This window comes from Tursiops truncatus, chromosome 15 (assembly GCF_011762595.2).
Source record: "Tursiops truncatus isolate mTurTru1 chromosome 15, mTurTru1.mat.Y, whole genome shotgun sequence".
Lineage (NCBI taxonomy): Eukaryota > Metazoa > Chordata > Mammalia > Artiodactyla > Delphinidae > Tursiops > Tursiops truncatus.
In genome coordinates this window covers 62,368,253-62,391,439 of record NC_047048.1, presented here as the reverse complement: position 1 = coordinate 62,391,439, position 23,187 = coordinate 62,368,253, and the positions used below count along the sequence as shown (strand labels likewise).

Here is a 23,187-nt window from a genome sequence, read left to right as displayed (position 1 = left end):
ACACCCACACCCCAACCTGCGCTCTCAATGCGGGCTGACAGCGCTAAGCAGGCGGGGCCGAGTCAAACCCCGACACCCTCCAGGGTCTGGGTTTGAGGCGCCCCCTCCCGGCGGTCCAGGAGCTCAGGCCCCGCCCTCCTCCCTCCTCCCCACCGTCTCCCCCGCCTCAAGCCCCAGCCCGGCCCCCGCCGCCCCACTTCCGGCAGGCGCTGCGCTGCTGGGGGCGCGGGCGAGGATGGCGGCAGAGAACGAGGCCAGTCAGGAGAGCGCCCTGGGCGCCTACTCGCCGGTGGACTACATGAGCATCACCAGCTTCCCGAGGCTGCCGGAGGACGAGCCGGCGCCCGCGGCCCCTCTGAGGAGCCGCAAGGACGAGGACGCCTTCCTGGGAGACCCAGATACCGGTGAGGCCCGCTGGCCCCGTCCCTGCCCCCTGGGACGTCCCCGGTCCTCCTTCATCTACGCGAAGCATCACCTCCAGCTCCATCTCCCTAATTCATTCCCTTCCTTCTGGACCTCTCCCTTCTCCCTTGTCTCTGTTCATTATCTGGTGGGGCTGGGGATGCATTTCTTCCTTGGAGGCTAAGGATGCGACAAGGGAGAACGATGCTAGGGACTGCAGTAGGAGGGGTTGGGGTTACCCCCTTGGGAAGAACCAACTAATAAGGAAGGAATGAATGTTGGCGAGGAGTTCCTAAGGAACAGCTGTGATCACCTAGAAGAGGATTTTCTCTAGTCACAGAGAACAGGATAGGAGAAACCAAGTCAGAGACTGCAGCAGGATGGATAGAAGCTAGGTCTTGAGAAGAACTTCCCCACAGCCAGAGATTGTGGGAAGGAGAGACCATGAGAAGAAGCTGAGAATCTCTTCGTGTCCCGGGAGGGGTAAAGAGAATATGATTCCCATCCATCTGCGAGTGATGGGTACTGGGAGACAGGGGGATGGACTGCATGACCTCTCAAAGTCCTTGGGGACCAGAGCACCTTCACTGCCCTGTGGATACCTCACCCCTCCCAGAGCAGTGGACCAGGCCAGGATGTTAGTAAGGTACCCTGCCCCCTAGGAAGCAGGCTCCAGAATTTTACTGTATTCTCTTCAGCCCTCTGCAGGAACTGCAAGGGTGGGAGTAGGGAGGGAGGAGACGGGGCTTGGGGGACACCTGGGGCTGAGAGCTCTCTGAGCGTTTCTTCCCTAATGCTCTTTCTCCTGTCCATGTGGCTCAGCTCTCTGTCCTCCCCTCCATTCTTCATCCTCCATCCTCCATCCCCCATTCCCTCAACGTCACTTCCTGGCATTAGAGCCTCCTTCTACTTCACTCTCTCTTCCTCTCAGTGCCTGCACTTGAGCCCTATCCCTCACCAGCCTGGCAGATCCTGCTTCTCTTGCCCAGCCCTCTCTGGCCTGGCCCTTCTGTGGCTACTCCTAACCTGACAGCCCCAAATTCTTTCCCCCTCCACAATTCTCCAGTCACCTGGCCCTGACCAGCAGCCCCTGCCAACCTGACTATCTTGTACCCTTCTTGGAGGGGGTTTGAGGGGAGGGTGGGGAGGCTTATGGTCATCACACGTCAAAGCCGCAGATTAAAACTTCTTTTCTGAAGGGAGTAGCCCTGGAATCAGGAGGTAGCCGGGAGAGAAGTGGGAGGATGTGTCCTGGTGGATACCAGCCTGAAACCAGGTCCTTTGTTCAGGAGCCAAGAATACCACTTATGGTCCCAGCACTGCCCTGACTCACTGTGTGACCATGGGCACACCTACCCTGACCTAGGTCTTAGTTTCCTCTTCCAGCTCAACTGGGAATGCCTATCTCTCCCAATCTAGAGATTGGAAACCCCTGATATGTTTTATCCTCCTTTCCTATGAATGTCTTAGCATTTATCAAAACCTGTGATTATTTATTTGTGCAACCTTTGATTATTCCATGTCTATAAGCCCTGTGAGGATGGGATCATGACTGTCTTGTTCACCATCCTTTCTGCACCATCGAGCACAGTGCTAAGCTTTCAATAAAAACTGTTGAAGAAATAAATGAATGAAAGAGAAGATCTCAGGATGAAAGAATGGCAAGGGAAGGGTTCTCAAACCTCAGGGAGTTCCTTGAGGAGTTAATACAGGCTCTGCCCTCAACTGTATAAAAATCCAGGAGAGACCCTGGTCACCTGAGTTTCTAGGAAGCTGCACCTTATGCCAAGTTGTGCACTAAGGTTCCAAGGACCTTGCCATCCTACCTGTGTAGTCATTTCAATACCATGTCTCCCAGCACTACTTCCAAGCCCCAAGGCTCCTCTGGACCAGCTGGACCAGCCTGCTGGCTAACACGACCCCCTGTGTTCTCAACCTGCTGGTGCCACCTGATGGTACTGCCCCATCCTCTTATGCAGGACTTTGGTTGTGCCCAGCTGGCCTCTAGCCTGCCATTCCACAGAACCAAGTGCCAGGCACCCCACAGCAGGCCTTGTGGAAAACAGAGCTAGATGGTGACCACTCCAAGACGGGCGAAAACTTTCTTTGCTCTTTTCTGAGCTCCAAGCCCATGTGTCCTTCTCTCTCCCAGACATCTGCCTCTAGATGTCCTGAAAGTCCCTCACCTTCAACATGTTCCATGCTGTACTCATCCTCTCTTCCCCAGACACCTGTTCTTCCCCCAATGTCATTCTCAATTAATGACACTGCCATCCATCCAGTCCCCAAGGTAGAAGCCTAGGAGCCACCCATGATTCTCTTCCTTCTGCTCACTTCTAAATAGTGGTCAGATGCTCTCTGTCTTCCTCCTAAGTATCTTCCAAATTCCATCTCACCATCCCTGTCATCACCACTGTAGACTAAGCCACCATCCTCTCTTATCTCTATTACCCATAGGCTTCTAGCTATTCTTCCTGCTTCCTGACTCTCCCCCACCCCCTCCCAACCCAATCCATCCAGCACCCTGCATTTCTGATCATGTCACTCCCTGTTTCAAAAATCTTTAGTGATTCTTCCCTCAGAGGAGTAAGCAAGCCAGGGACCAAGTCAACTCTGTTCAGGGTTCATTTGTCATAAACCCAACTAAAACTGAGCTACATCTAAAAAGAGAATTTTATTGGGTAGCATAACTGAAAAGTTCAGGATATAGGGCTTCAGGCATAGCTGCATTGAGGTACCTGAAAAAGATTTGGATTTTCTCCATCTTTTGCTTTGCCTTCATTTTTATGGGCTTCATCTTCAGAAAACCTCCCATCTTGTGGGAGCAAGATGTCCCCAGTAGCAACAGGCTTACATCTTACCACCTTAGCAACCTAGACAAGAAAGTCTTTCTCTTTCCCAATATTTTAGCAAAAAACAAAACAAAACAGAGTTTGAAAATCATTGGTGCTGGTGCTGGTCACGTGAACGTGAACCAATCACTGTACAGAGGTGCCTGTTCTGATTGGCTAGGCCTAGGTCATATACTCACTCTGACCAGGAATGAGGGAATGAGGAAGGAGAGAGGGGATTTGGTGTTCTCTAAAAGAAAATTGAGTGGGGAATGGTGACTAAGCAGATAAAAATTAGATGCCTACTAAGCCAACTGCCTTCAGACAACTCCTGCTGTTGTCCCACAAATTCAGAACAGCCAAAATTAAACTCATCCTTTTTCTCCCAAATGACTTGTTTCTTCTGGTCCCAAACTAGCCTTTTCCCAATGTCCTGCTGTTGTCCTTACACATCAGCAAAATCAATGGTATTGCTTCCCCACCACTTACACAGTTGATACTCAGTAAATATTTTTATTGAATAAATGGAAAACAATATTCATTTATATTATATATTCATAATAAATTATTGGTAGAATAAGAAGTCTTGAATATATCTAACTCTGATGGAGCCATAGCATCTTCACCTCCTGGCTCCTCATATCTGATTGGAGAAAACAGATTTAAGGACAAGTGCCTGGAAATATCAACTTGAATTAGTTTATCAGCTGTAAATCAGTTTTATTTACAGACTCTGGTGCTGGTGCTGAGGGTTAGAAGCAAGCATGATCAACTGAGGGAGGCTTCCAGAAGACAAGTCTCTTTTTTTAAATAGAAATTAAAAAAAAATTATATGTTCATGGTGAAAAAAAAGAACAGTGAGAAAATGTAAAAGTCCTCTTCTCCATTCTTATCTCCTGCAGTTTTTCCTATTTATTTAAAAATGTATGTATTGATTTTCAAAAACAAAAGAAATATATGTAAGTGGTAAAAATTTCAAACAAAAAATTCTCCCACTCCATCTCATTCCCATCTTCAGTATCTTCCCCCAAAAGTAACCACCATGAAGAATTTCTAAAAATTATCTATATATGTATGTGGTTTCTTATTTATACAAAAGAGGGGAGTATGGATTATGGAGGTCCTTGAACACCAGGTTAAGGAGCTTGGATTTTTATCATTTTGGCATTGATGAACCATGATAGTATTTTAAACAGGAAAATATAACAGTCAATTCTTAATATTATCCCACAGACTTTTAAAGGGGGTTATACTCCTAGGCCATAGTAGCAAGTGTTCAAAAATATTTTGAACGAATGAACTTTTAAAAACACATTGTGAGTACAATCACATATTAAGGTCAAGGTATCAGGCTATTTCTTTACTATTCACAAACACCCAGGACCTTTAGACCATTTAGAGACCTGGGTTCAAGGCTAATATATCCCAGAGGAGGGAGACTATGGGATGGAAGAGGGTCTCAGCCCTGGCCAGGGTGGAAAAGAAATGGAAATAACTTTGAGTGAGCACCTACAGAGTGCCTGGTATACATCACCTTTTTGAATCCTTGTACCCATCCAGCCAGTTAGGGATCAGCTCCATTATTAGGATGAGGAAAGTGAGGCTCATGACTTGAAATGACTTGTCCATAGTCACCCAGCAAGTAAGTAGCTTTCAAATGTCCCCTGCCTCTACTTTTATTATCCTTAGATCCATTCTCCAGATAGCAGCCAGAGGGATCTTTTTAAAACACAAAACAGAAGGCTTCACATTCTTGCTTAAAACTCTCCAGTGGCCTCCTGTGGCTCTCAGGGTAAAATCCAACCTTCTCACTAAGCCCTCAAGGCCCAGCGCATCTGCCCTAGCCTCCACCTACTACTCTTTCCTTTCCCCTTGCTCACCACACCAGAGCCACCCTAACCTTGGTTATTTGTTTTCTAATGCACCAAACTTATTCCTACATTAAGGCCTTTGCACCTGCTGTTCCTTCTTTGCGGAACACTCTACACACTCACTCCTTGCTCTACATATGGCTGGCTCCTCATCCCTTAGTTCTCAGCTTAAAAGTCACCTCTGCGAGAGTCCTTGCCTGACTTCCCCAGCTAATTGCCTCCAACATGTACCATTATTCTCTATCATTTCATCCTTTTTTGTTGTTGTTATAATTCTATTCTTTTTTTAATTGAAGTATAGTTGATTTACAATGTTGTGTTAATTACTGCTGTACAGCAAAGTGACTCAGTTATACATATATACATTCTTTTTCACATTCTTTTCCATTATGGCTTTTTTTAAATATTTATTTATTTATTTATTTATTTTTGGCTGCGTTGGGTCTTCGTTGCTGCACGCCAGCTTTCTCTAGTTGCAGTGAGTGGGGGCTACTCTTTGTTGTGGTGCGCGTGCTTCTCACTGCGGTGGCTTCTCTTGTTGCGGAGCATGGGCTCTAGGCGCGTGGGCTTCAGTAGTTGTGGCCCACAGGCTCAGTAGTTGTGGCTCACGGGCTCTAGAGCGCAGGCTCAGTAGTTGTGGCGCACGGGCTTAGTTGCTCCGTGGCATCCCGGCATGGGATCTTCCCGGATGAGGCTCGAACCCGTGTCCCCTGCATTGGCAGGCAGATTCTTAACCACAGCACCACCAGGGAAGTCCCTCCATTATGGCTTATCACAGGATATTGAATATAGTTCCCTGTGCTATACAGTAGGACCTTGTCATCCTTCTCTTTCTTCATAGTACCTGCCACAGCTTGTAATGATATACTCCTTTGTTTACTTATTATCTTCTTCCTCCACTGGTTTTCAAAACCCATGAGGGCAGGAACTGTTTGTTCCTTTCCCCTAGCATCTAGCATGGGACCAGACAAATAGCAGGCCCTCCATATTTGTTGAATGAATGAATGGTTGGATGGATCGCGAAAACAAGGTTGGAAGACAGGGCCCCTCCGCTCAGTTTATGGAGCTGCCTCCTTGCACAGAAGGCTGGGCCCCAGCTGAGGCAAGATCTGGTTTCCAGGGAGGACCCAACCCCTGCCTCTCCAGGAAGTGTTCTCAGCCCTGGGTCCTGGGTCCCGGGCGATGTGGCCTAGGGATGGGAATCCAGCCGCTCTGCTGCCCAGTTGGGGGTCCCTGTCTTTTCCAAGCGGGGACCACCCCCCACCCCCCACTGCCCTCCCTGGGGTGCATGGGGAGACGCTGAAAGGGGAGCAGTGCTGTCTAGTGGAGTTTGGGGGGTGGGGGCCGAGAGAGGGGGGGACGCGGAATAGCCCCGCCTAGAGGGCGGGTAGGGCCGGGTAAGAGGCGCCCAGACCGACCCCCGCCGCCCGCAGACCCGGACTCCTTCCTGAAGTCAGCGCGGCTGCAGCGGCTGCCGTCGTCGTCGTCGGAGATGGGCAGCCAGGACGGGTCGCCGTTGCGGGAGACACGCAAAGACCCGTTCTCCGCGGCAGCGTCCGAGTGCTCCTGCCGCCAGGACGGGCTCACGGTCATCGTCACAGCCTGCCTCACCTTTGCCACCGGTGTCACTGTGGCGCTCATCATGCAGATCTACTTCGGGGACCCCCAGGTGAGGAGGAAGCGGAGGGGGAGAGGAGAGAACCTGGGGAGGAGGGGTGAAGAAGCGCTTAAGGAGACCTTGGGAACTGAGGACTGGCTGAGTGGTGAAAGGGGGCCAACAAATGGAAAGGGGAGAGGGCGGTGACATGGGAGAGGAAGGTCTCAAGGGAGGGCCTCCTGGGCGTGAGGCGGACAGAGCTCAAAGAAGGGAACTGATCAGGTAGGAGGCACTTGAGGTAAGGAAAGAAGACTCTTAGGGGAGAGTCAAGGGGATAAAAGGGCAGGGCTCCCATCCCCACCCTCTGTTGGAGGTTCTGAGGTTAGTGGAGGTGCCTTAGGGAGGCAGGGGGCCCCTTCTGCCCCCACCTAGTCCCCTCCCCCTTCCAGATCTTTCACCAGGGCGCTGTGGTGACTGATGCCGCCCACTGCACATCGCTGGGCATAGAGGTGCTCAATAAACAGGGATCTTCCGTGGATGCAGCTGTGGCAGCAGCCCTGTGTTTGGGGATCGTGGCTCCTCACAGTTCTGGCCTGGGCGGGTAAGAAGCTCCCAGCTGCGGAGGTTGGGGTGCCCCAGGCCTCCTTCTTTCTCTTGGTCTGTGGGCCTCATGTGCGCTTCTCCAAGTTTGAGCAGAGGGGCAACTGGGCCCCATCTCCTTGCATTTTCTCTTTCTACACCCAATCTTACCCCTTTCTCTTTACATGGAGTCCAAGGAGGTGTTTTCAGAAGATTTTTCTTTAACTGGGAAAAGGATTTCATAAACTCTATAAAGTGAGGTACACAGTTGGGGGTATACTGTCATTAATTAAGGCTGTGATACTTCAACTTTTAGCGTTTACAGATCCTTAAAACACATCCCTGTGAGTCTGATGAAAGCAATGGATCCTCAATCCTCAAAAAATATACCCCAGGGTAAGACCTCTTAAAACAGAGACTATAAACCGGCCACCCACGGGCCACACCCGGCACACAGCCTGGTTTAGTTTGCACACTTAAATTTTTAAAAATTTGGTTGCTGATGTTAAAAAATTGAGAATTTTCATAAAAATCCAGATTTCTAACATTTCTTGAACAATCAGGAGACCTAATAATATTGGGCCTACATTCTCACCCGGCTGCAGTTATCTGGAGCTGAATAGAAGCTGTTTCCCATGATGGGGCTTGTACTGTCCACTTGGCCATAGTTCCTACCACTCCCTTTTGTTTAGCTGTCCTGCTTTCCCTATTATGTTAGCTGGCAGCCCAGTTATCTCAGATGTAACCCCCATCTCAGATGGAAGCAAACCACAGAAAAGGGACAAGCTGACTAAGTCCATATCTTGGCTCCTGAAAGACCAGCCTTCCAGGCCCTATGAAAGAAATTCCACTTTTGGTTGTGTACAGTTTGTCCTTACATAATTCAGTCCTGGGAGAGGGAGAGGGACGTACCACAGAGGCAGGTGCAGGAAGCTGGCAGGGGTCCAACTGTGGTAGGAGGTGGGGGTGGAGGGGGAGCAGAACATCCCGCTCTCCCAGTCCCTGGGTTTTCCCTTGTCAGGGATTAAAGGCTCCAATAACAGGCTGGAAGAGGTCCATGGACTCTGGGTCCCCCAACCCCTTGATTTCACTCCCCACCCTGATAGGGTAGCTGAGTCTCTGAATCTCTACTGGGGAGGGAGCTCAGACACCTGACTCCTGATGACAGACTGAGCCTTTAGCCATCAGCGTGGGGGGCTTGAGGAACAGCAGGTTAATTGTTCAGAGGAGTGGCATCTTATCATCACCCTCCCCCTTCCGTGTCTCTCCTAGTGGGGGTGTGATGCTGGTACATGACATCCGACGGAATAAGAGCCACCTAATTGATTTCCGAGAGTCTGCCCCAGGGGCTCTCAGAGAAGAGGCCCTGCAGAGATCCTGGGAGACCAAGGTGGGGACCCCGGTGAGAAGGTGGGGGGTGTCTCCCTTCACTGCCCTTCTGCTAACCCAAGCATTACCTTGCTGAATATTTACTATGGAGGTGAGGGAAAGAGTTAAGCAGGATGCTCTTAGGCTCTGAGGGAGATAGGCAGCCCCCAAAATAAAATAATGAACCAGGACTTCCCTGGCGGTCCAGTGGTTAAGACTCCACGCTTCCACTGCAGGGGATGCGGGTTCGATCCCGGGTAGGGGAAAGATCCCGCATGCTGCAAGGTGCAGCCAAAAATAATAATAATAATAATGAACCAGAAAATCTGATTGTTTGATAACAGGCAGTGCAGCACCACATTACTTCTCTGGTGACCTTGCCTATCTAGCACATAAGAAGGAAGAAAAAGAGCCACTGAGCAGTCTGAGATGTCACAAAGTAGCTGCACTATCACTCACACATCTCATTCTGAGGCTGTTATTGGTAACTTTCCTAGCCCATGACATATTGGAAGATTATAGAGGAACTGCTGGAGGCAAACCCACTATCTACTGAGAGCAAAGGAGGAAATAGAATTACTTGGAAAAATAGATATTTAGTGCAGTGGCAAAAGCCAAACACACCCCTGAATTATCACAGTTCAGAGTAATGGTGGTGTGTTAATGAAAAGGTTAAATGAAGGTCACTTGTCCACTGTTTTAAAAGGCAAGAGTAGGTATAATCCAATCTAGACAGGTTTCCATCTAAATTGTTATGTCTTGGCTCTTAAAAGGGTTTGCTTAATTTATAAATCCCTCAGCTATGACAGATAAAGGAGGCCTTTCTGCATTTGCTGATAGGAAGTCAGGGAGGTGGGAGGGATGCCTGCTGGGGACAGCTTGTCCCTCCTCTGGGATACTTGGCCTGTGTCTCTCCCCTGTGCCAGCCCCCATCCCTGGCTTGGGGCTCTGAGGAATTCAGCCCAGCGCCCCCCCTTCCAGTGACCTGGTCTCCTCTCTCCCTCACCTGCCCGCCTTGCCCAGCCTGGGCTCTTGGTGGGGGTTCCCGGAATGGTGAAGGGGCTACACGAAGCTCACCAGCTCTATGGCAGGTAAAGGTTCTCCCCCTGGGGACCAGGGGCCCCTGCCTGCACTCCTCCTTGGGTGGCCTTCTCCTACCTTCCTGGATTCTTCCCTTCCCAACTCCCCCCTCCTAATATCCCCTTCCCTTGCCAGGACTCTCCTTCCCAGGAACCCCCCTCCCCCCCCAGGACCCTTCTTCCTCCCCCCAGGACCTCCTCCACCCCCTGCTCTCCGGCTCCCCCAGGCTGCCATGGTCCCAAGTCCTCGCCTTCGCAGCAGCTGTGGCCCAAGATGGCTTCAACATGACCCATGATCTAGGTCAGTGGGGCCTGGGGGTGGAGGGAAAGGCATGAGTTTGATGGAGAGGGGAGAGGGAACCTCTGCAATTTAGGTCCTAAGCCAGGAAGTGCCTCTCTTCCAGTTTGCTCCTCAGACCCCCTCCCCACACCACCCTACCTTCACTGGGAGGGATCCTCCAATGGGGGGTGGGGATCTGGGATTGGCCCATATACACCACCACTACCCCCCCCACCTCTGTAACAGGCTCCTGGGGGGCCGGAGGACTTAGGGCCGGCCTCTCAGCCCTCATCCAACCCACCTGTTGCGTGTACAGTCCCGACACCCCCATCCCAGCCTCGTGTCCCTGCCCGCAGCCCAAGCCCTGGCTGAACAGCCGCCACCTAATGCGTCTGAGCGCTTCCGTGAGACGTTCCTGCCCTTGGGTCACCCGCCACTACCTGGCTCACTGCTGCGACGGCCTGACCTGGCGGCGGTGCTGGATGTGCTTGGCACCTATGGCCCCGCTGCCTTCTATGCCGGTGGCAACCTCACACTGGAGATGGTGGCAGAGGTGAGCGTGTGGGGCACCCCCGGCCCTGCGGCGGAGGACCCTACTGCAGAGAAGTCCTCTTCCCCCTCACTTCCCTGTCTTTCTTTCTGCATATATTTACTGCGGATTCCATTTACTTGAAATTCTAGAATAGACAAAACTAACCTCAGAATCAGATCAGTAGTTTGGGGAATTGGAGGGGTTGACTGGGATGAGGCACAAAGAACCTCCTAGGGTGATGAGAATATTTTGTCTTGATTGTGAGAGGTACCTTTGAGCTCCCCAGGGCTGGTACCAACCTGTATAGTGGCCTGTCCTGGCCCTCCCAGGCCTGGTGGAGACTCAGGATCAGCCTCAGCTTCCCTGAGCCCACAATCCCACCCTGCTCCCTGGATTTTCTAGGGACCGAGGGAGACACCATCTTCACTGGTGACTCAGAACTGGGGAGGATCGACACAAGGGCTTTATCACCCAACCCCAAAGAGTCTCAGTCTGAGGCAGTAATGGGTTCTGAGAACTATTGTTGATAGTTCGAAACCACTAACGGAAAATTATGTTCAAGATAAAGATACACAGACCAACTCAGTGATTGTCTCATCTGTACAATGTGGGTGGTTATGTCTATCTCTGCCATACAGTTGTGGGAATTAAACAGGTCCATCATTCATTCTGCTTTCATGGAGAACCTGCTCTGTGCCAGCTTCTGTGCTGGGCATTGGAGTTATGGATGTGGTGATAGATGCCTGTCTCAAACAGACATCCCTGGAAAGTCCAGCAGCGTACTGGTTTTAGATCTACTGGGTCAGGGACTCCTTCCACATTGTAAGGACTTGTTCTGTATCTCTTTCTTTCGGTCTCACAACTCTACTTTCCTCTGTTTGAAATCACTCTGTCAGATCCTTTCCACACCTGCTCTCCAGCAGCCATCCTTCCGGCAAGCCATCCCAGAGAAAGAGACTTTCTCATTCAAACAGTTCCAGCAAAGCCTCAAGGTTATGTCTCATCAGCCCATCATAGGTCTCATGACTATTCCCAAACCAGTCACGGTAGCACAGAAAAGGAATGATCTGATTAGCCAGGGCTGGGTTGCATATCCTCTCCTGGTGGTGGAGAAGGGGATGAAGGAAACTCTAACAAAGACCATCAGAGCTTTAAGAGAGAAAAACCCAAAGCTGAGTTTATTAACTTACCAGACAAAGCCAAGAAATTCAATGTGTAGGTCACTGAGGGTAGATTAGACATCACAGGCTTCAGGTACTTAAAAGTACTAAAAAAAGGAGAGGATTCCTAGTGGTTATGCTAATTTAGAATTAAAAATTAGCATGCTGGATAGAATGAGCCCTTCAGTTTGTACAAGATTAGATCATTGGTCAGTAAAGTGCTCAGTTATGTCCCGTAAGGGTTGTCCTACGAGGGTCAACCAGAGCTCATGGTTTTGGAGTGGTTTTAGTTGGTTATAGTGAAATGCAGAATTCAGTTTTGATATCTCCTAGGCAAGTGCTGCTGTAAGTGGAAAATCTTCCTTCTACATAGGCAGAGGGCAGTATGTGCAAAGACATGTAGTCATGAGTTCAGGACCTGCAGGTCACTCTGGGTCGCTGTACAGAGCTCATTGGGGAATAGCAGGACGTGAAGTGGGAGAGGTAGGCAGGGGCCAGATCACAAAGGGCCTTGAATGCCAAGCTAAGGAGGTCATTCATAGATTGTATCCAGTACAATGTCTGGCACATAGTGGGTGCTTATTGTTAGTGCTTTTCCCCTTCCTTTTTCCTGGGGTACCCACAGCTGATGGGGTCCCTAAAGGCCATGATGGGAACTGCAGAAGGCACAATATTTGTAACCATTTGATCTGTGTATGATCCAAACATATACCTTAGGCTAAACCGCATGCTCACAGTGTGCTGTGTGACTCACAGCGGTGGGGGTCATTCTCTCCCCTCCAGGCTCAGCATGCAGGGGGTGTCATAACTGAGGAGGACTTCAGCAACTACAGTGCCCTCTTGGAGAAGCCTGTGTGTGGCGTGTACAGAGGTGACCTCTCCCCCAGCTCCCAGGGTCCCCACTCAGGAGAGGCCTCCCAGTCCAGGGCCACATCCTTTTGGCCTGGTGGCTCATTCCCATTTCACAAGAGAGAAACCGAAGCAATGAGCTGCCTAAACAGCCAACCGTTGAAGCAAGCCAGAGTCAGCCTACTTCTAAAGTAGTTGTGGAGTCAGTTACCCCAAATATTTAGGATATGGGGAGGGAGGTCTGGTCAAAGGCTAAGGCCTGGAATTTGGGGTTCTGGCCATAGGTTTTCTTTTTTTTTTTTTAATAGATTTATTTATGTATTTATTTATTGGCTGCATTCGGTCTTCCATTGCTGTGCATGGGCTTTCTCTAGTTGCAGCGAGCGGAGGCTACTCTTCGTTGCGGTGCAAGGGCCTCTCATTGTGGTGGCTTCTCTTGTTGCGGAGCACAGGCTCCAGGCATGCACCCTTCAGCAGTTGTGGCTCGCGGGCTCCAGAGCGCAGGCTTAGTAGCTGTGGCGCACGGGCCTAGTTGCTCCGCGGCATGTGGGATCCTCCCGGACCAGGGCTCGAACCCATGTCCCCTGCATTGGCAGGCAGACTCTCAACCACTGTACCACCAGGGAAGCCCCATAGGTGTTCTTGATTCAGGGTCTGTGTTGCCTCAGCCCGCTCCCCAGCCCCACACTCACTGCCCTATGCTTCCTAAGAAGAGTCCATAAGACCAAAATCCATCTTAGCTTCAGGTTAGAACAAACCCTTCAAGACAGTCAGAGACCTGCCCCCTCATTGTGCCAAAAGGAAACTGAGGCCCAGGGGCGGAATGGAACTTAACCTGCCAAACTCAAAACCAGTGAAGAACCCAGAAAGCCAAGCATTATGACATGGGTAAACTCCATGTTTGCAAACCCAAAGTGGTAGGTTCCTGAGTCCCTCAGAAGGTTCTCAGGCTTTCTCCCCTCGAGGAGGCCCAGATAACCTCAAGCTCCAGGAGAGGCTGCCTCTGCATTCAGGTTTCCAGGCCTAAATCTCTTAAGCCTGATTCTTCTACCAGAAGTGGTGTTATACTGAGCAGAGGAAGAGCATAGCTTTGGAGCCAGGAAGACCTGGGTTTGAGTACCAGCTGTGCCATTCACCTTGAACAAGCCACTTCCCACTCAGAGCCTTGTTTCCCTCCTTAAAATGGAGATAATAATAGTGCCTACTGCTCAGGGTGCCCATGAGGAGGTGATGAGATGATGTTGGAAGTTATCCTGATCAGAATGGGTACTGAATGTGTAGTATTTGATTTCCATTTGCCCTCCGCAGCCTGGGTTCTCTTGGCAATGTCAGTACCTTGAGTACTCTGGGCTCCCCTTACCTCTTGTAACTTTGGACCAGCTTGCCTCTTCGTACCTCAGTTTCCTTACCTATAAAATGGGAATGATAACAGTACCCGTTATGAGGATTAAATGAGTTAATTAGTTAACGTAACTGTCATGTGTCAAGTATTATTATTGTTCCTTTGATGTCCAAACATCCAATAACAGGGGCCTCAAATAGAAAGAGAAGTTTGCTGTTTCCAGGAAGTTTCAGGGGTGGGACCAGCAGGAGCCCTGAATAATATCCTGGCCTAAGGGAGGAGCTGAAAGGAGACACATGGTGGACCAGGACACTGGACATCTGGACACCTGTCCCTGCTCTGCCAATGGACTGCAGTGTGACTCTGGGCAAATCACAGTTTTCTTGAGCCTTAGTTTCCTCATATGGACGAGGAAACTAAAGACAAGTGTTCTGGGTTGGAGTCCTGGCCCTGCCCTTGACTTGCCGTGTGAACTTGGGTGGGTCCCTTTGCCTCCCAGTGTAGTTTCCCTACCTGATGAGGGGGTTCAGTGCAGTGGTTTCAGTCTGTGTGATGGAGGGATGTGGAGATGCCTTGACCTCTCCCCTGCCGTCGGTAATTTCCTGTCCTTTCAGGCCACCTGGTTCTCAGTCCCCGACCCCCACACACAGGCCCTGCCCTCATCAGTGCTCTCAACATCCTCGAGGGCTTCAACCTCACCAGCCTGGTATCCCGGGAACAGGCTCTTCACTGGGTGGCAGAGGTAAGGCTGACCCCCTCCACTCCATCCTGGGCCTGGGGACACTAAGAGTGGGGGGATGGGGTAGTGCCAGAAGGCCTGACTAAATCACCTCCAAGTTTTCTCACACAGCACCTGGTGTGGGTGCTGGGAGGGGCTTGGCAACCTCTTCCACACTCCTGCTCTGTTTTCAGACCCTGAAGATCGCATTAGCTCTGGCCAGCAGACTGGGAGATCCCGTCTACGATTCTACCATCACTGAGAGCATGGATGACATGCTCAGGTGGGTCCCGAGGGGCAGGACCCTGGGTACTGCAGAGGCGGTGGCAGGTGTGGGGAAAGAATCAGGTGAAAAGCAGCTGGTGGAGCAATAAGGCCTGAAGGCCCAAGTCAATTTCAGCTCAACCCCAACTCACAGTGTGACACTAGTTGCCTCACCTTGCGCCTTAGTTTCCGCATCTGTACAACAAGGTGGTCTACTTTATATAGCTCTCAAATTTTTTTGACCCTAGCAGGCACCTATATGGACCCATCTGTCCCCCCTTTTGAGTAGAAAAAGAAAGCCTAATAACAATGAAAAGAGCCCCCAAGCAAATACTAGAGGTGGTGGGGATTTTGATTCAAATGTACTTACATCAGCAGCATAACATAGTAAGATTGTGGGCTCTAGTCGGACTGTCTCAGTTCAAATCCCAGCCTCACCATCCACTAGCTGTGCAGCCTTGGGCAAGTCATTTAAACTCTCTAAGTCTCAGTTTCTACAAGGGCCTGCCATTAACAGTGCCAGCCTCATGAGGTTGTGGTGTGGACTAAACAAGATCATACATGCAAAGCACTTAGCAAGTTGTCTGGCACATAATAAGTATTCAACAAATATCATTGTTATTCTCAATTGGCAATAGAGGTAAGATTGATTACTATGTAGCTGCTACTATAACTGACTTAAAGGCTAGCTAAAGGAAAACTCAGAAGCCAAAAATATAGTTCATATAAATTTATACTGATACTCAAACAACCCTCTATGAATTAAGTTGCAAATGATGAGACTAAATGAACAGCTAATAATTAAAAAGCAGAAACAGCAGCAACCAAAAACGAAAACCAGCTCAAGGTCACAAGGATAAAACCTAAAAACCAAGCCTCCCCGCTGCCTGCCCCCAAACCACTTGAAACAAAACCCTCTGTGCCCTCTCTGTGTGGCCACTAGCCCTCGTGGTTGAAAACTGAATGGATGTCCTCAGTAATCCTTGGTGACTTGTCATTCTCTAGTCAGTTAGAATAACTAACTAACCATTATTAGGTAAGAAACCCTCAGCTGAACTTTAAAAATAGAAAATTTCATGTTTTCAATATCAATGCATATTTAGCTCTAAAACATGAACACTTATGTTAAATTCATTTAACTAATTTATCCAATAAATAGTTATTGCTGTGCCAAGTCCTCCTGTGCCTTGAAGAAAAACTTCTAATAGCAAGTAAAGGTCCCTGTATACAAAACCCTCCTTTAGCTAAACTCTTAATAAAACTTTAGTTCTGGACTACAAACGCTAGGTTAAATGAATTCAGTTTGTTCATTCAAAACAAATATTTTCTGAGCATCCCCTGTGTTCCAGGTACTTTCAGAGAAAGGATTAAATAAGTATAGTCAAGTAACTAAAAGACTTGATTTAAACATGAAATAAATTCTACATTGCCTCTAGAAGAAAACCTGAAAAACACCTAAGTAAATTCATTCAGTTCAACAGCTATTTCCTGTTTATTCCCTATATGCTAGGAATAAATGAGCCTCTGCTCTCATAGACCTAACAGTTCAGTGCGGGGAGGCAGATATTAATCAAATAATTGCACAAACAGACAGCACAAAGTGTGGTAGGTGGGGTGTAATGAGAGCCTATTGTGTGTTCATCTCCTACCTCTTGTCTTTTCAGCAAAGTGGAGGCTGCCTACTTCCGGGGCCAGATCAATGACTCCCAGACAGCCCCTGTCCCGCTCCTGCCCATCTATGAGCTAAATGGGGCTCCCACAGCTGCCCAGGTGCTGATCATGGGCCCTGACGACTTCATTGTAGCCATGGTCAGGTATGCCAGCTCAGACTCAGAACCTGGCACAAGAGATCATCTGGACCAGGAAGGAGGTGTGCGGGGGGTGAGTGAGGGCGGGCGCAGGGCTCACCTGGCCCTAACCTCGGCCCCCAGCTCCCTGAACCGGCCCTTTGGCAGCGGCCTCATCACCCCCTCGGGGATCCTGCTCAACAGCCAGATGCTGGACTTCTCTTGGCCTAACAGGACTGCTAACCACCCTGCGCCCAGCCTGGTAAGGCCTTGCTTTCCTCCTCCCCTGGGGACCCTGAGGCTAGGTAGAAGATGCAGTAGTATAACTGCTCCTCCCTCCCCACTTCTTCTAGGAAATTATATTATAAAGAAAAACAGCCTAAACAAGGTGTCCACTTCATCCCCAGCCCAAGTCCAGGGCTTGGAGCCTGTTGGGTGCAAAGAAACCTCGTCCCATTCTGCTACCGTCTCACTGTGTGACACAGGGAAAGTCTTCCCCCCTCTCTGGTCCTCAGTTTCTTCACCTACTTTACAGTGAGGATACTGGCCCCCTTTTGATGCTTTGGGTACTTTTCAGCATTAGTAGTTTATGACTGTGTGATGCTGAGCACTATAGGGGCACTGAAGAGGGACCCAAAAAGAAAGGAGATGTGAATTATTGTCTATTGTGAGAGCAGCATTCTTAACTCCCTGCAGGCTGGGACCCCAGCAAGACAAAGACAGATAGAGATGACCAGGGTGGGGATTATTCTGTTCTTTCTCATAGTCATCTTTCTTGGCTTGATCCCTCTCCTGCCACCCATGGTAGCCCCATAGCAGCCCCTTAGCTCAGTGGGCCCATTATCTACCTCAGTTATCCAGGGACCCTGCCCATTTCACAAACAGCAGACTGTGGCCTGGGGATGGGCCAGTCCCCATGAAGACTGCGCCTGTGGAAGATTCAGGAGAGAGAGATGTTGGAAGAGTGGTGGAGTAGCCCTTCCCTGTCTTGTCCCGCCTCTTATCCCCCTGTGGTCTTGGTCCTCTGACAACAGGAGAACTCGGTGCAGCCAGGGAAGCGGCCACTGTCCTTCCTGCTGCCCACTGTGGTCCGGCCAGCAGAAGGACTCTGTGGGACCTACCTTGCTCTGGGGGCCAATGGAGCTGCCCGGGGCCTCAGCGGCCTGACCCAGGTGAGTTTTCCCCCATGATGGGCCTTTTGTGGCCAGGAGGCAAGCTGTGACCTGGGCTGCAGATGCCCCTCATGTCTCTGACTTGTCCTCATCTCCTACTCACGCAGCAAACGTGGGCTGAGGCTGCTTTGTGCCAGGCCCATCCTGAGCACTGGGGACATGAACTACATTGTTCTTAGCAAAAATGGAGCCCTGAATCGCCATGTCTTCTCAGGTTGCAGGGAAATTGCAGGACCAGTAGAATTGAGAGGTGATAGGACATCTGGGCTGCCTGGGTTCTGTCAATCTCTAGTCCCATCATGCCTCTAGTCAACATCTGAATAACAAGCAGCCTTCTTTAGGGTCTGCTTTTGAAAGGAAGGGCCTGCTACCTTCTAAAACACCTCACAACAGTTCCACGAATGTCTTGAGCATCTGATATATGTGTCAGGCCCGTACTTTGGCAGGTGGTGAGTTAACAAACCTGAGCTTTGGAATCAGACACCTCTGGGTCCCAGCCTAAGTGCTGCCAATTTCCAGCTGTGTGGTGTTGGGGAATTCACTTAACCTCTCTGAACCTCAGTGTCCTCATCTGTAAAATGAAGATAATAACAAATAGCTAACATTTATGGAGATTTTACTAAGTGCCAGGCACAGTGTTACATGTGGTAACCCTTTTAAGCTTCCCAACTTTGGGAGGAATCCTTACTTCTATTTCATAGATGAGGAAACTGAGACCCGGAGAAGTTAAGAAGTTAGGTTCAGTTTAGTAAGAATGGGCAGACAGTTTGGTTACAGAGCCTACCCATACTTCCAGCCACTAAGCTGAAAGTACCCACATTGTGCCCTAGACCAGCCCCAGCTATTAGCCCTCTCCTGGCCAAGAAGAAGGGAGGAGAGCCTTGGGTTGTATTAAAGGAGACTGGGTGCTAGTGATGCCTCTTCCCTAGCTCTCTCCAAACTCTGGAATGAATGGCTTTTCTTCTCTGGCCCGTGGTTTCCCCTCTGTAAAATGGAGACAGTCATCACAGGCCTGCCTGTTTTCTGGGGCTGTTGAGAAACTCAGATGACATCCCTGGTGTAAGTGTTCAAAAGACTAAGGAGTCTGGACCAGGGACGAAGGCTGTGGATTCCTGAACCCACACCTCTGGGACAGCCCTGACTTCTGCCCCTTGGCTGCCTACAGGTCCTGCTGAATGTCCTGACTTTGAACCGGAACCTGAGTGACAGCCTGGCCCGTGGCCGCCTGCACCCCGACCTGCAGACCAACCTCCTGCAGGTGGACAGTGAGTGAAGAGCAAAGGTCCCCATGGGGTGGGCACAGGGCAGGGTGGAGAAAGGGGCTCCTCCCAAGGGTACCCCTGCCTCTCCCAGCACCAACTCCGTGCCAGTGAAAGTTTGGTTTCTTTTAACCAACTCCTACTGGAACAGTGGAAGATCTGCGGATTGGAACCTGTCCTGCCATTTCCTGGCTGTGGCCTTGGGAAATTCACGCCTCCACTCTGAGCCTCAGTTTTCTCACTTGTAAAATAAGATATAGTTGTTCATTTTGCAAACCATTCATTCAACAGTGTGTATTGAATACCTACCGTGTGCCAGGCATTATCCTAGGTGCTAGGGATACTGCATTTACAGGCAGACAGGAAAAGAAATAAAGAAATATAAAAAAGCAAAACAAATGCTCTGCAGAGCATTAAAGCAGGATGATGTATATGACTAACTCGATGACTGGCGAAGCGTTCACTTTAGTGACATTTAAGCTGAGATCTGGAGAGTGAGAAAGAGCCCACCAAGCAGAGAACTGTGGCAGGCTTTGTAGGCCAAGGGAACAAATGCAAAGAACTCACTGCAGGAATGGGCTTGGTGGTTTAGGAGTAGAAAGGAAACCAGGGTGAGTGAGGGTAAGATCAGATCAGAAAGCAGGCAGGGGTCAGGTCATAGACCTTACAGATTATGGTGAGGAGATAGACTTTCTTCTAAAAAGGACGGGTGCTTAATTTTGGACACAGCTTAATTTCATAACTGGGAAAGTATGTGCACCTTTGAGGAGTTTTTATTAGAACAATGTATTATGCTAGTCCAAAGGGGATACAAAATTGCATGAGACATGGTCCTTGCTTATTCAGTCTCCCCATTTTACAGATAAAGAAACTGATGTTCACAGAGGTTATAAACTAGTCAAAGACAAACCAATAAATGGCAGAATTGATATCAGATACATACCTGGTTGATACCAAAGACTCAGTTCTTTCCCGCATGACTCTTGATACCTCCTGGACTGAAGCATGGTAGAAGCCACAGACCTAATTCCTCAGTAGTCATACCCTGTGGTTGCTTAGTGACGCTTGGATCCCGGCTGATGGGTGATGAGGCCAAGTCCTTGAAAATGAATATTGCTCAACTAACATCTTCAGGTCTCTGTAGAATGTAAGGCTCTGTGCTCAGTTACCGTGGGGGTGAGGGTGCTTATCCCAGCCCTCCCTTGAAGGGCACACAGTCTAAGACAGGCTATGACGAGCGGAGGCTTGGTGAAGGGAAAGTTCACCCACCTGAGGGCTCCGGGAGGCTTAATGGAAGAGGTGACAACTGGCTGGACCTTGATGTATGAGCAGGAATTTGGCATGTGGAGGTAAAGAACACTCTGGACGGGGTCGGGTTGTCGTGGGGAACAGCTTGGGCAAAGCCAGAAAAAATGGCTCAGAGAACAGCCAGGGGGCCAGCTGGACTAGAGACATTGTTCCCCAAACTTCAGAATTTATCCAGTACCTTCATGACTTTTGACAGATTTGCACACCATCTAAAGCATTATTTACATAATGTGTGTCTACAAGTGGATTTCCTTTTTAACCTGAATGTATTTTAAAACTAAACCTTATATCATAATCACAAATGGAAAAATGGCATCATTTGCCTCAAATAGATGATAAACAGCTACAAAAAAATCAAATGTTTCTAGGTTTTAGTTAGACATTTTTGCCCATAGAATGTTCTGAGGTCTGCTCTCTCTTTTAAAGGAGATTAGAAATGTTGGAGACCAGACTGGAACGTAGTCCTTTCTATTATCAAAAGGATTGAAAGTGAACCACAAAGGGAATATATTTCCAACTTGGTGATGTAATGCTATTTAATGTGTGTCTTTATCTCAAGAACTACCCCAAATCATCTCATTTGGGGAAGTAAGAAGATCAGATTTTTGCTGAGGAGCATTGGGAGGTGAGGTTACAGGGCTTACCATGGAGGTTCATGTTAAGAAGTATGGACTTCATCTAGTTGAGCATGGGAGGGATATGACATGATTTGTTTTATGTAGGGGAGGTGGATTGAAGGGAGGAGAACTTAAGTCAGAGAAACACAAGAAGAAACTGGGATAATGGTCCAGGCAAGAGATGATGAAGACCTGAACTTATGCGAGAGAGTGGGGATTTGTTCATTTATCTAGAAAATACTTGTTTAACATTTACTGTGTCCTCACCCTGTTCTAGGCACTGGGACTCAATAGTGAACAAGACAGCATTTTTGCCTTCAAAAAACTTACATTCTAGTGGAGAAAGACACAGTAAATAAATAAACAAGATGCAGGTAGCAGTAAGTACTTTGAAAGAAAATAAAGCAAGGTAAAGATGACAGGGGCTGCTATTTTAGATAGTGGCCAAGGAAGTTCTTGAAGACTGGAATGAAGTAAGGGAGCCAGTTTTGTGATTATCTAGTAGGAGAGCATTCTAGGCAGAGAGAACAGCAAGTGCAAAGGCCCTGAGGTAGGAGCATGTTTGGCCTATTTGAGGGACAGCAAGGAGGCTAGAGCAGAGTTAAGCAAGGGAGAGAGTAGAAGGAAATGAGGAGAGGAGTTTAGAGAGTTACAAGTTTCCAGATGATTTTGGGCATTAGAGGCCTTGGTAAGGACTTTGGATTTTATTCTAAGAGTTATCAAAGTTGTTGGAAGGTTTTGAGCAGGGCAAGTGACATGGGCTGACTAATGGCTGCTGTGTGAATAGGCTGTAAGGAAGCAGGACTGGAAGCAGAAAGACCCGTTAGTGGGCTATGTGGTAATCCTGGCAAGTAATGATGGCAGCTTGGCCTAGGCAGGTGGAATGAAGACCCCCAAAGCCAAGCCCTTTTTCCAATATTAAGAATGACTATACATTATCAATCACTTACTATATGCAAGGCTCTGAGCTTTGTGCATTGTGTGCCTTGTCTTCTTTAATCCCTGCAACAACTTTATGTGGTAGGTTCTCAGATAATACCCATTTTATTATACATGATGAGACTGAGGCTCAGAGTAGTAAAGCAATTTGCCCAAGGTCATACAGCTCCTTAGGAGGGCATCCAGGACCAGGACTCAGGTCTGACCGTCAAACTCCTGAGCCAGTGTTCTAAACTCTCTGAATGTGTATATGTTGGGGAATGGTTTTCAGGTGAGTTCACAGAGGAAGAGATTGAGTTCCTGGAAGCCAGGGGTCACCACGTGGAGAAGGTAGATGTCTTGTCCTGGGTCCATGGCAGCCGGAGAACCAATAACTTCATCATCGGTGTGAAGGACCCTCGGAGCCCAGATGCAGCCGGAGCTACCATCCTGTAGAGCAGCAGGGTGGGGCGGGGGTCTCTTCTCCCCGCCTTTGCATGTTCCTAGAGTCCCTCCTTCTCCCAGGTTTGGTCTCAGAGGGACCCCAGGGATGCCCCAGATCAGGGGCCAGAGGGGATGCTTAGCAAACCCTATCTCAGAGTAACTGGAAAATTCTCCATCTGGAGGCCTGTGGTGGTGGCAGTGGTGGTGAGTGTCAGTGTCCACGACCAGGCAGGCAGGACCTTGAGGAGTCAGACTATCTGTCTGTCTGTCTCCTTTCCCTTAGCCATGCAGGCTCTGAGCTTAGGGCTGTGCTTGCAAACCCTTCTCAAGGGTCCTCGCCACCCCAGCATCTCCAGTTGGGCCTGACCTGGGCTTGTTTTCCAGCTCCCTTCTCCTGTCCCCAGCCTCATTTCTTAAATGACTAGGATTTTTTTTAATGGACCATCCTACGGAGGGGGCGCTCCTCTCCTCCTCCCATCAGGTTGATTTGGGGGCCTTTCATCTGGGGTGGGCCCAAGGTGTGGGGTAGGGGTGGGGGTGGGGACCAGCTCAGGGGCTTCCATTTGCAAAGGGGAATTAAAGAAAGAATATTGCTTAACCATGGCTCTGACCTGATTTATGTTTGGCTGTGTTGGGAGTGGGAGTGAGAGAGGAGACCTTGGCTCACCTTGTCGCAGTAGCCCTGACTCCAGGGCAAGCTGGAGTCAACTTTGTGGGGGTTGTAACAATATCTGCTATCCATCAAAGACTTGCACTAATAAAAATAATTATAATTATAGATAGAATCTATTGAACACTTAATGTGTACCA

At 49.2% G+C, this 23,187-nt stretch overlaps 1 protein-coding gene across 7 annotated transcripts; it reads left to right on the top strand.

The window, feature by feature from the left end:
• Positions 1 to 203: 203 nt before the first annotated feature.
• On the top strand, positions 204 to 22,921 carry GGT7 (gamma-glutamyltransferase 7). 7 transcript variants are annotated; one of them, XM_033839809.2, is made up of 15 exons: positions 204 to 404; positions 6,538 to 6,773; positions 7,151 to 7,302; positions 8,553 to 8,670; positions 9,672 to 9,739; positions 9,955 to 10,028; positions 10,364 to 10,560; positions 12,483 to 12,570; positions 14,505 to 14,632; positions 14,803 to 14,891; positions 16,537 to 16,686; positions 16,804 to 16,921; positions 17,694 to 17,831; positions 18,997 to 19,089; positions 22,226 to 22,921. In XM_033839809.2, exons 1-15 carry the CDS (start codon positions 236 to 238, stop codon positions 22,286 to 22,288), a joined length of 1,881 nt encoding a protein of 626 aa, XP_033695700.1. In that variant the 5' UTR covers positions 204 to 235; the 3' UTR covers positions 22,289 to 22,921. The 7 variants fall into 7 exon arrangements, with proteins under 7 accessions (XP_033695700.1, XP_033695693.1, XP_033695697.1 ...); XM_033839802.2 differs by having other exon boundaries at positions 9,575 to 9,739; positions 9,899 to 10,028; positions 18,997 to 19,096; XM_033839805.2 differs by having other exon boundaries at positions 206 to 404; positions 18,997 to 19,096; positions 22,226 to 22,919.
• The last annotated feature ends 266 nt before the right edge of the window (positions 22,922 to 23,187 follow it).

What these genes read in the sequence shown, in the direction of transcription:
- GGT7 (XM_033839802.2), top strand. Translation starts at nt 236, where the DNA reads ATGGCGGCAGAGAACGAGGCCAGTCAGGAGAGCGCCCTGGGCGCCTAC. An exon ending in TGTGTGTGGCGTGTACAGAG is followed by an intron (nt 12,571 to 14,504) that starts GTGACCTCTCCC and finishes CTGTCCTTTCAG; the next exon opens with GCCACCTGGTTCTCAGTCCC. An exon ending in GCCTCAGCGGCCTGACCCAG is followed by an intron (nt 17,832 to 18,996) that starts GTGAGTTTTCCC and finishes GGCTGCCTACAG; the next exon opens with GTCCTGCTGAATGTCCTGAC.